At 34.2% G+C, this 12,898-nt stretch overlaps 1 protein-coding gene across 2 annotated transcripts; it reads right to left on the minus strand.

Annotated features, from left to right (window-relative positions):
- Positions 1–1,295: 1,295 nt before the first annotated feature.
- LOC18445248 (lipase) lies at positions 1,296–8,923 on the minus strand. Of its 2 annotated transcripts, XM_006855389.4 has the most exons (11): positions 8,712–8,923; positions 6,750–6,819; positions 6,501–6,580; positions 6,157–6,225; positions 5,925–5,972; positions 5,649–5,716; positions 4,100–4,172; positions 3,857–4,018; positions 3,209–3,403; positions 2,179–2,267; positions 1,296–1,965 (listed from the first exon to the last, which is right to left on the minus strand). In XM_006855389.4, exons 2-11 carry the CDS (start codon positions 6,814–6,816, stop codon positions 1,749–1,751), a joined length of 1,068 nt encoding a protein of 355 aa, XP_006855451.1. In that variant the 5' UTR covers positions 6,817–6,819; positions 8,712–8,923; the 3' UTR covers positions 1,296–1,748. The 2 variants fall into 2 exon arrangements, with proteins under 2 accessions (XP_006855451.1, XP_011627419.1); XM_011629117.2 differs by lacking the exon at positions 1,296–1,965 and having other exon boundaries at positions 2,175–2,267.
- Between the last annotated feature and the right edge of the window lie 3,975 nt (positions 8,924–12,898).

A 12,898-nucleotide genomic window follows, 5' to 3' on the forward strand; every position in this document is an offset into this window, starting at 1 on the left:
CATTTTAACATATGTGGGGTAATAAAATTTATTAATACGAAGTTGACCAACATGCCCTTCGAAATGGCGTTAACGAGTTAACCTCCGTTTCCCGCCTAGCAACCCACAAAGGTTTTCGACAATTTTGAGGTATTTTGGGTCATTAACACAAAACGCGGGGCTATTTTAGTTCTTTGCTCACCCAGAAGGTCGGTAAGTTCTGTTAACTAACGACAGAAATGGAAATGCCCAAAACACCTCTATTCAAATAGTAGATTACCACAACCTTTGAAAGAATTGACCAGAAGGTCCTGTTTCTAAGTCGAAAAGCAATCGGAATAATTCCGCTCGTAGTACCGTTATGAAATAGAATCCGTTGGGTAAATAACGATGTAGTCTTTTGTAATTTCGGTAAAGGCAAGGCCTTTTTAGTCATTCTTGCTTGCACGTAACGAATGAGTACGCGGGTGTACAAGACGTTCCCGCCACTTTTGGCCGATAGTTCCCGCCTAATTTTGGCGTTCAAATGGGAATTCTGACGTGGAATCACCAAGCACCCGAATTTCGGTTTGTTCCTGTTAATTTTCAGGCAATATTTTGTTTAGGTTCTGGCAATATTATTAAGCTATTTATAAATGGAAACAAACCTGAAAATGAACGGTTTGGATTTACCACTAGATTTCTGCCATTTAGAAGCTCGTTCTCCCAAGTTTAGTGACAAAACTCTAGTGTATGATTTTCCATCATTGTTAGTGATCCAATAATAGGAAGGGATTTTTTGAATAAATGAAAAATTAAGATGCTGCGGGGTGGAAATGAGAGAATGTCTACATGGATTTAGTCAAATACAATTAGAGGGATTCTATAGATTCGTTGATTAGGGCTTGGCAGAAGGAGGAGCATTTTAAGAAATTTTCCAATGCTACCCAGATGGGAAATTCAGTTAGTTCAAATGCATTTTAATGCATTAAAAAGGCCTGCCATAACGGATTCGGTATGCTCCTTATTTTGATTTTAATTGTTTTATCCAAAAGAATGGGCTGGTCAACACAGTAGGATGCCATGAGGTAATGTCTTGAGTTCTATTTCAGACAAAATACACCTTCCCCATTGAATTACCAAAAAATAAAATATAAAAAAATTATGAAAAATATTTTTAAAATGAATTGGGGTGGTGGTTGTAGCACCTGAGTCCCAGCTAGAGTCCAGGCTTGTTATTTTCTTTTTTACTTTATTTTCCTAAAACCAGTCCAAACAATTAAACCAGCAGCCAGACCCGTCTAACAAGACCAGCTAGCTGGTCAGATTCAAGTATCGCTATTTCAAAGTACTTCATCTTCACAACGTTTAACAAAGTCACATAAAGGATACCAAATCCTCTCAAGCCCACCCTTGAAAAAACGCTGCAAGACCCGTTATAACAACTTAATGCACACTGCACTATCAAGCCTAGCTTCAGCAAATGATGAAACACCCGTTATAACAGCATAACTTCTGCATCACCCGTTTTCTATATCTTCATATCTAGTTCCGAAAGTATAAATCTAACAAGGGGGGAAGCGGGCCATACTTTTCCTTTGGCTGAGAAATTCAATTACAAGGAGAGGCATTGGCTTGCACAACTATACAGAACCCTTCTTCTTAAAGACAGTAACTGAAGGCCTTTCAGCAAGAACATATTTACAGATGATTTTCGAAAGAGAAGAATACATGAATTCTCCACCAAACATGGAGAGAGAGAGAGGCAGGCACCATCCTTACCCACCATTCTAAATAGGGCTGGACAGAAGACCACTCTTTGGCGTCTTCAATTTCAACACTGATGAAACAGGATCCCTCGACAATACGAAACCAGGCCTAAGATCTGTGGTGTTGGTTTGGATCATTTGTCCATCCATCACAAAGCCACAAGAGTTCCATGTGTCAGCACTTAGATGAACTCCAAAGTACATCAAATGATCCAAGACGCTATTGCCAGTCACTGATCTGCAGGGGTTAAAGAAGAATGGCAAGTCAGAAGCAGATGTCTTAAAAGACATGGATGATCACAGACATTCTCTCTCTCTCTCTCTCTCTCTCTCTCTCTCTCTCTCTCTCTCCTACATTTATTGGGACTGTGAAAACAATTACAGTGTTAAATTGAAAAAATTGCACTTCTACAAATTATCACCCAGTAGTAAATGGACAGATTAAATTCACCTGCTGCAGGCTGGGTCCTCGCCGGTTTCATCACAGATCTTCTCCACTAGGTACGTTAGGCTTCCATAGCCAATATCATAAAGCCAGACCTGGAATTGTTTCAGGAATATGAAGCCTTTTCATGGTACAAGACTACAACTTTGTGATGGTTCAACAATAGAAACCTCAAGGGTGTGTTTGATTTTGGGAAGGCGCGGCGCCTCGCAAGCCGTGACTTCCCAAACAAGAGAAGTGGCCACTTCCATGGTCCCCATGGAAGCCGCCACTTCCACTTTCATAAGTTGCTTTTTTTTTTTAGAGAGAGATTTGAGAGAGAGAGAGAAGGAAAGAGGAGGGGAGAGAGAGAGGAGTGGGGCATCCACGGCACCAATTAAACAACAAACTGGGATGCGAACCCCAGACATCGACGCACATGAACGACACGCCACCACTTTCATACGTTGTTTTCGACCTAAGCATTTCGCACAATTCCAAGAACTACACAAAATAATGCTCCAAATCAATGGCTTAGGCCATGTTTGGATGACCCCTTCTTTGGGTGTATCAATAGAACTGCTATATATATGTGCCTGAGTCACGGTGCAACTAGGGAATGGAACCCCTCCTATTGACAAAACACCATCAATATGCCCCATTTTTGGTCTCATGGATAGAAAACAAAATCTCTCTTTTTCCTCTATCGCCAAAATTTCACTAGATTATACACATTGAAGATGATCTTTTTTCCACGATTGCCTATAAAGGCAACTGCGGATAAGAACTGAGTGCTTTTGTCCAGAGTAATGCAGCATTTCAAAACCGCAATAAAGTAAGGCCCCATTTGGACACTCTGTAAGTATGAATTTGCTTTTCCAAATCACTTGTAAATTAATGGCTGATTCTTTTAGGAAATACAATCCTCAAAGGCGCAGTATTAAATATTAGATATCCCCATCAATAAAGAAACCCGTTGCATATTCTATCAGGCAAACATAAGAAAATTTAGCTATAATTTACAATTGTAATTTAGATAGCAAGCAAAAGGGCTTACCTCTCTTGGGAAGTGATGGTATGTTTTTTGGGGGAAGTAAGCATAATATGGAGGTAAGTGTGGAACAATATCATGTCCGTTGGTAATTCGAAACATATATGGCACTCGTTTACTGAAGTAAGAAGCAAAAGCTGCATTTCCAATCCGTGGCTGACCAAATGTCATAAGTTGAAGATTATCTACACCATAGTTAACCTGAGAAAAAGATCAACAAAATTAGGCATGAAACCCTATGCTATTGAAGTCCCATAGTCAAACTATACCAAAAAACAAAAACTGACAGCAAGAGAACTACCAAAACCAAAAGGAGAAACATATGACTCAAATCAAATGAATGATAACTGGCATAAAGGCAGCAAAGAGGCAACTCCTTGAAGAAAGAATGACGAACAAGAAAGCATAAGCTTTGTTTGGAGAGGAAAACATGAAAAATTCAACAAGTCTCCAGGAAAAACAAATGAGTACCTATTGTCCCAATAAGTTAACCACACGAACAAAACGAACAATTACACTAGCATTGTAATCAAGTATCAGAATAAGAAATACTGATAGTTCAAGAAAGCCAGCACATAACACTTGTCATGCACACTTCGCAAAAAAGAGCACTGTAACTATGGATTAATTTATACACAATTTCTAGTAATTTACCACAAGATCAAGTGCGCAAAAGGAAGCCAAAGCCCCTCCCATAGAATGTCCAGTAAGCATGATCGGTATATCCCTATACAATTCCCGAGCTTTTTGGACCGCATTCAGGATTCCGGATCGTAAGGTTGTGTTATGGTAAGCAGCATAAAATCCATGGTGCACCTGAAACCAATATACAAACATGCTGGAAATCAAATGGCAAAGGATTGATTCATATGCAAATAAACCATCAAAGAAACTCACCATCGCATCAGGCATGCCTGGGTAGTCCAAATCAAGCTGCTTCCAGAACAGATCTTCGACCCAGTTCTGCAAGCTGCCATATTGCATTCAATTTGAACGGAAATTAGCATCCCCCAAAGATAACAAACTACATTAGCGTTCCTTTTGACTTTAGAGTAACTCAGGCAATGTAAATAATACACAAGAAGTAGATGCCAAACTTATTTCTATAAATAAATATTAATCTGTTGAGCATAACAGAAATTTGTATAAGACCATATCACACCAAGTAGACAATAGTTAATTAAACTGTGTGATAAAAAAATATGAACAATATTATGCATTGAGTGCAGTGATATGAAGAATTTCCTTCGCACTTACGTGCGGTTTCTGAACTATAGTGTCCGCTGCCACATGTTAAGTGTGAAAATTATTACATGAAGATACTTTTTTTTTTGGGTGAGTATTACATGAAGAAACTTACATATATGGAACTAGAAAACATCACATTCAAATAATATCAGTATGAACCAACAACTAAATGAAACCATAGCCTGATTCCACCAGAAATGGCTATGCAATCACTTAATGAAACTGTAATTCATCCATGAACAAGCTCTTTCCTCTATCCTTTTGCCCTGCCATGTAGGATTAAAAATAACCCTTCCCATATTCCCACCATCTCTCCCAGATATTTGCATTCAGCTCTTCACGTTTTTGGAATTTTTAATTATTATTATTATTTGAAAATGTCTCATCCCCAGCATAAAGGATCTCCCAGAGAATGTATGCTACATATCCATTCAGATAAAGGTTTTACAGATATGTGTTGATGTGTCAAACTGAGGACTTTCCCTCACTTTTATAGCTTTCCCCTTACTACACATCTCAAAACACAATGAAAAATATGGAAGCTATTTAAGATTGGTCGGTTTGCTACATCAATGGATCCCATATGTATATATTGCAAAGTCCAATGTTCAAATGCATTTCCCACATGTATATTTTTTCGTTCTTCTTTTATAGATCATTTTTACATAGTTTCACTGTTAGAAGCATTTCTTTGTCAATGCTATTATAGATGTGCCGATTTTTACCCACATTGCAACAACTCTAATTAATAAAAATGTCAGCCCATGTGTTAACCTCGCATGTTCCACTAGCTATCTCTGGTTGAATGAAGCAATTGCACAAGCAGGTGTGGAGGAAGTGGACTCGAGAACACACTTGAGTCTGATTCTTCACAGATAAAATAAGTATAGAAAGACTTTTCTAGATATTATCAGAGAAGTTCCATGAAATCCACAAACTTGTCAAGGAACAAAAATGTGACACTTGTCTTTAGATACTGTGCAAGTTTGTCAGACTTCAAGCACATGGAAAGTCACGTAAATGGAAGAAAAACATCATAATCTTGGCTTCAAACCACGAGTGCAATTGTATTGCACTGATAACCTACTCATTATTGCTTCTGTCCATTGCAGATCCATCAATATGACAGAATGACAAACGTTATACAGCCGATATAGAATAGCATTTATGAACCAGCAACGAGAAAGAAAACATATACCTGTGCTCCTGTGTGCCTCTAAATGCTATGACAATCGCATTTATATTGTCAGCCACCCCAACAAATGCCTGAGTACATAAGAAGTTCCATGTATAAGAATGCAAATAATCATCATTACAACATTCAAATTTAACCGCGTTGTTTTTCTAGGCATTTGTTGCATAAATCCAAATCCACCATCTTTTTATTGGAAAAAATCATATCTAACAATTAACATTGATAACAATAAACTCATGAACATCCACTCCTCTTGAATGGTACAGGTAAATAACATACTTGTAAGCAATGCTGTACATCAACAACCAGCTCGATCATCTCGAAACCCTGTGGAAGCAAAGACGAATGCCATAAACTGAGTTAATAACCTAGTTCATTGCCATGGCAAAAATTAATAGAATACTACGGCCATAGCCACATAAAGCTATATTCAAGAAAAAAAAATTTGAATATGAATATTCAAAAAAATTTGCATAATACGAATGATGACTACAATGGATAGTCCACATACCTCTGTCAAATCAGTGCAGCATCTTGAACAGGTCCAAGTAAAGAGTGCAGTTAGATCAGACATATACACCTATAATGTGCAAAAAGGAGTTAATTTCTGTATGTAAAAGAATTGATTTAACGAATGAAATGGAAAATCAAGAAATATATAGTGTCTGAAACAAATAGGGGGAGGGCACAGAAACAGAAGAAAACTGGCCATTAAAAAAGGAGCCACCTGAAGAGGAAGAAGTCCAAAGTGGTAGACATTCCAATGAGTCAGAGTGATTAGTAACTCAATTTCTGAACTAAAATATATCACAACAACTAGTAACATTATATTAAAATTACTACAATGAGACTTACTGCAGAAGCATACTCTACAAGTATCTGAGCAAGGGTGTGATTGTAACTAGGGAAGTGATTCTCATGTTTGATCTTAAGATCTGAAACATTAACAGGAACACATCATAAAGAAAATCACCACATCAAGTATTCTTGATTAAAATAACAGAAAGTATCTATTAATTATAATCACCATTTCAATACACATTAATCTAAAAGTATTACACCACATCACTGACCAAAAGACAAAAAAAAAAAATACAAAGTTACCTCTTCCTTCAGAAATGGCAAAAAAGCAGATAAATATTGTAACTGTTACCCAACAGAAACGGTCCATAGCCTGAAAATGGTAAACAAGCCGAAATAAGCAACTTTTTTATGTTTGAAATGTTCATACTAGATCCATATCAAGAGTAAGCACTCCAAATATAACTATCAAGAATATTTGTTTAGAACAATCCCTATCATTAACATAAAATGTATTATGAGCATTAAATAATTCCACTCCAGGCCCAGATGAGAAAGGAGAAGTGTGTTAAGGTGGCAACCAGTGAAAAACTTTTGCTACATCTTGTTCATGAATCCTAATCCAATTGGCGGAACAAGATTCGTGTAGCGATCCCAAATAGTTTGGATAAGGCTCAGATGATAATCACTAAATCTAACTAAAATGTTATTATTGCACTAATGAAAAAGGAAATAATCGCGGAAAATAATAAATGATGTACACCATAATAACAAAAGGGATTGTATAATATGAGATCATTTACTTTTAGTACAAAGAGGTCACAATCACTTTTAGCCATTAGATGTGAAATCTAATAGATGAAAGTGTGTCACAACATTCGTTTGAACCTTGTACTTGAACAATGATCATCCTCAACCACTGGATTTCAAATCTAATGGTCAATGATGGTTGGGACCTCTTTGTATCAAAAGTAAATGGTCTCATTGTACACGCATTTCCATAACAAAATTATGTGGCAACTAAGTTATCCCTCGAAAAAATCATCTTGGGCAAGTCACAGTGTTAAGATACAATTTCCCCTCCTTTTTTTTTTTTCTTAAGAAATTGATGTATCACACTAATTTGAGGAAAATGAGCAACATTACCCACTGTATGATTATTTACATTGAAAACCATTTGAAAATGAAGGAGCACCTTAATCCCTTACTGTTCTTTACACAAAACAATCATATAGAATTTACAAAGAGTCTTCGGAAAATTCAACAAACGTGATGAAAAGGCAAGTAACTAGGATGCAGATCCTGTAATGGAAAATATTGGGAAACAAATAAAAAATTTACCAAATACAATTTGCATGGGAATTGAAAAGTATACAGACTAAAAATCATCCATATATAATGATTAAAAACATAAAACGAATTAATGCCATTAAAGAGTTCATTAGAACAAGGTATTCTATCTGCCACACAATAACAATGAACTCCACTACATTCTCAAAAAAAAAAAAACCAATGAACTAAACTGGGAATATAGGTAAATCCCTAAAAATAATCTAAAAGTAATGGAAAATTCAGATTAACAACAATAACCTTTTTCAGTTACATCCCCAAGTAAACCACATAGGGCCGATTTCACACTGCTTTAAAAAAATTAGCAGTATGCATCTTCTGAAACTGAGTTCTCCAAAACTAAGAAAAAAAATGCATGGTATAAACCCCCCAAAACAAAAATTATATACAAAAAAATACAAGTAAAATAATAATAGTAAATTTATTTGATCATTATGAGACATACATAGATTTCTTGCTCCATGCAACCACGAAACAAGATTAGGGTAAATTTCACACCGCTGCCCGTGATTTCATTCACGGATATGTAAAATTATCAGTTGCAATAGATCTATAAAACAAAACCTTAACAAACTCAAACTAAAATTATTCACTATGCATATCCAAAACCAACCCTAAAATCAAAAAGGAACATCATAGACCCTTCAAAATACTAGATAACGCTGGAAAAAAAAAAAACCAAATGGTGGATTGATTTACCCTTTGCTCATTAATAAAAATATCTATATCCATAAAACCAAACTTAGGGCAAAAACAATACATTACTGCCTTAGTTCCATCACTTGCATGTTTCGAAATAAATTCTCGTAATTTTCAAACGAAACCAAAATTTTCACACGATTTGTTTTGGATAATTAAACAAACAATGCTGGACCTTTGATGTAAACTGAGAGGGGAACAGGCTCGAAAACCCACCGTTTTAGACACCGTGAATCGTCTGAGTTCTGAGTCAGGTCCCGCTAACTGATATTGTCATCTAAGGAAATCGGATGCCAGTGACCGGAATTTCGCCGAGTTCAAAAGCTTACGCCGTAATTTCAAAAGTTCCCGCCGGAATTTTAAGTTTCCGGCGACTCGAAGTTGGATTGGATAAATGATGATACCAGAAGACCCATGAGGCTTTCCAAAAGACTTAAGACCTCTATCTTATATATCAGGTTACATGTCACGGGAGAACCCTTCACAATTGTTGTAATCTCATTTACACCTGGTTAGGGAAAAGTGATATTGGGTTGCAAGAATTCAAAAATCCATCTAAAAAAGTTGTTTTAATGTTGAAAAACCCTCTAATTGATCATCTCATTGTAGAAATGTATGATTATAAAATGAAAAAGATTTTGAGTCCCATAAATAGAGCATCTTACAACATATTATTTAGACTGTTCATTTTCAAGATTTTTTATTAAATCTATTTGATTTTAGCTTTTTTTTAGAGTTTAAACTTTTATAATTAGATATGAAAATAGATTTTAAGATATTGTTATAAACTTTTTACACCAAAATTATACGTAATGATAAAATTTGGTAATGCGCCTTAATTTTATTGTTTAAAGTTGTAACCTTCTAAAAAACCACACCCTTTTGATTATTATGTCATTCTTTTTAGGAAAATTTATCAAAATATATGGAGAATTAACTATTTAACATTTTAGTCCTATCTCTCTAATGGATGAGGTTTAAATAAGGTACCTACCTTATACTATACAAGTAAAGCACACTTCTAAATTTTACTTGATGATATAGTTTGAGTGTCGAAAATCTTATAATGGCTTGAAAATCCATGTTCATTCAAAATTACAAAATTACAAAATTTAAAATTCTAAAAATATTGTAGATTGAGCAAACTTATAAATATTTGTAAATCTTATAAATAGACAGTCCATATAATTTGTTGAAAAATGTTGGTTTTGGGACTTGAAATCCATTTTTTTATTTATATTCATACATCTCAAGGTCACGATGATCAATTGGATAGTTTTCTAACTGTAGAACACTCTTTTTTACTTCATTTTTGATGTGCACCTTACTTTTGTAGTATAACGCTGCAGCCTTATATAAACATTTTTATTTGATTTAATTTCAAAATACGCATTAAAATATATATGATAGTTGAAAAAGAGTAAATTATGAAATTACTGAAAAGTGAGGTGCATTTTGATAAAGTTTTCCTTCTATTTATTTTAAATTATTGATTTTGTACTTTTTTTAAAAGGTCGACCATGGAGAGACTAGATAATCATGAGTGCCCAATTTTTATCTTAATCTAATGTGCAATAAAATTAAAATAAAATTCATGCTCCATGAGTTTAAATTATGAAATATCAGGAATACTTTTTAGATTCATCAAAATGTGAGAAATATTTTATGAAAACTGTTCTTATTTTAAAAATAATTTATCTTAAGACGTAATTTTTTTTTTTAAACAATGACGATACCTCATGTTGAAAATTAAAAGAGGATACTATTCCTTATTATTACTTGGACTTAAAAAAAAGGGGAATTCTTACTATTTGATATTTTAAAAAAGGGAATTCATGCTATTTGAGATTTTATTTGCACTATATAAGAAACTTATCTCATGGGGTTCTAGTGTTAGAATAAATTAGTTCTTTGATTTCATAAAAAAATAAATAAATTCCTCACTAATATTGAAAAGTAAGAATTTGTATTTCTTAATTTACCTGAACTAAAAAATAAAGAAATTCAACAAAGCATAAATTTTATGTCAATCCCCGCGTGTAAATAAACCTCGCTGTAATCCGAAATTTTTGTATACATTTCTAAGGAGAGAAAAAAATGCGTAAAAATATGATTATTTGTTATCACTCTAATAGAAAATATCATCAACATCATCAAAGCTTTTTTCCAATTATCTGGGTTCAACTATATAAATCATGGTCCTTCATTTTGCTCTATTAAAAATCATACTGTCAATGAATTCATAGGTTGTCACTTGGGATGAAGGTAAAAAGCTCGGCTAACCAGTGCAAGAGTGCAGTTTCAAGTCCTGAGAACAACCATTTTGTGCACAAAAAGCCACAAGATATGGCTGTTTCCAGCTCACCCCTCCCGAGCCGGGATTCTGCATAAGCAATGCCAACTCTAAGTTGACTTCCAACCATGTCCTCTAATATGAGATATCGTAAGATATAAATATGGTTATTGAGTCAATGAAAAAAGCAACCCTTATGGTGATGATATCCGCCCATGATCCTTAGCATATAACATTATGGTGTCATTTTGCTTATATTTTTGTATAGTTTGTATAATGGAAGAAGTTTATATAAAGCAAAGGCTCTAAACAATCAAATTAGAGCTCACCTCAAAATTTTCAGTAGAAGAGGTTGTTTTGATGCTCAAATATCCTCAAATCGATCATCTTGACATCAAGATTCATAGAAACAATTTATATAAAGCAGAGGCTCTAAACAATCAAATTAGAGCTCACCTAAATTTATATAAAGTAGAAGCTCTAAACAATCAAGTTGCATGAATATGAGAATAAAATAGATTTCAAATTTTAGAAATAGTACATCTTGTAATGCATTTTTGAATTGTCAATTTTCAAGATATTTAAGTTTTCATAGATCTGCTAAATTTACACTATTTTTTAAGGATTTAGTTTTTACAATTAGAGATGAAAATACATTTGAAAGTTATCACCAATATATCCAATATTGAACACACATTTCTTGATACTACTTGAAGATGCGCTCTACTGTGATTGTTTAGAGCCTCCGCTTTATACAAACCGCACGTTTTACAAATAGCCAATTTGGTCAAAACCTATACGTCTCTCTCTTCTCACGTAACGTGTGAATGGGTAATATGGACCCATATAACGGCCTCATCTATGGTCCAAAGGGGACAACGGAATACTGTCTTTTACCCATTCCTTCGTTATCCACATCTGAATAAAAAAATTAAATTCAAATATTCGCCAGAGATGAGCTATTTATCATATTATTTAGAAAAAATAAGTTGTTTAAAGTTCGATCCATATATTTTCTTTTGATTTTAAAACAACACATCATTGTGTTTTGGAGTACTTGCAATTGTGTTTTGGAGTACTTGCAATTGGGGGTTAAAATGTTAAAACGTTCATCTTTTATGGGTATTTTTGATAAAATACTTAAAATTTCAAAATACCAAATGCAAAACAAAAATTTCTATAAAATTAAATTAGACATTTTACATGCATTGGTGCTCATCCATACACGCAAACATACGCATATTTTCGTCCTCCGATACATGAAACATGACTCACGTTAAAACTTAAAAGGAAAGAAAACAGACGGCTACGATTGCGTGCAATGTTTTGTTTTAAATGTTTCTATCAATTGAACTAACTTGAAATTTTGGAGCTCATCACTTTCAATCAAGTACGAGGTAAAGACAAACGGAATTTTTTTTTTACAAAAAGGCCAAAATACCGTTGAAATATTCATGAGTAATTTGGTCAAATTAAAATTTTTATTTTTTATTTTTTTTAGGTGAGCTTAAGTGTGGCGAGTCACCTTAAAAAATTCATTTCAATTAGATTTATAGAAAAAAATAATAGATTTAGAATACCATATACAACCATGATCATCTATTTTTTGTGCATTATTTGAGTGTCAACGTAATGTTGATGTAGGAAAGGGGCTGGGCTCATGGTGGTAGCATCTCAATACCCAGTTACCACATCGTGGTATCCATTCCTACCGTTGACACTCTCATTTAAGACTTTCAAAATGTAACTCCCCAATCATTCCTGCTCTTGACAATCTCAGTTAAGACTTTCAAAATGTAACTCATATAACTCCCCATTCGTTCCCATTGTTGATACTCTCAGTTAAGACTTTCAAAATGTAACTCGCCCCAATCTATTGAAAAAACGGGCACGGACCTGTCTTCCGCATCGAATTGCCCAAAAAAAAAAAAAAAAACCATAATGTCAATGCTATGCTATCCTAAAATATGAAGCAAGAACGATTTGTTCTATTTTAAAATTTAGGATCTATTATAGAATATGCTCAAGAAACGTATTTAATTGTGACTCTATGTACTTTGATATGATATCTACAAATTGGATGACTCTATTCAATCTTATAATGTCTTTT

Source organism: Amborella trichopoda, chromosome 2, assembly GCF_054954075.1.
Source record: "Amborella trichopoda isolate Santa Cruz 75 chromosome 2, AtrichopodaSantaCruz75HAP2 v2.0, whole genome shotgun sequence".
Taxonomy (NCBI): Eukaryota; Viridiplantae; Streptophyta; class Magnoliopsida; order Amborellales; family Amborellaceae; genus Amborella; species Amborella trichopoda.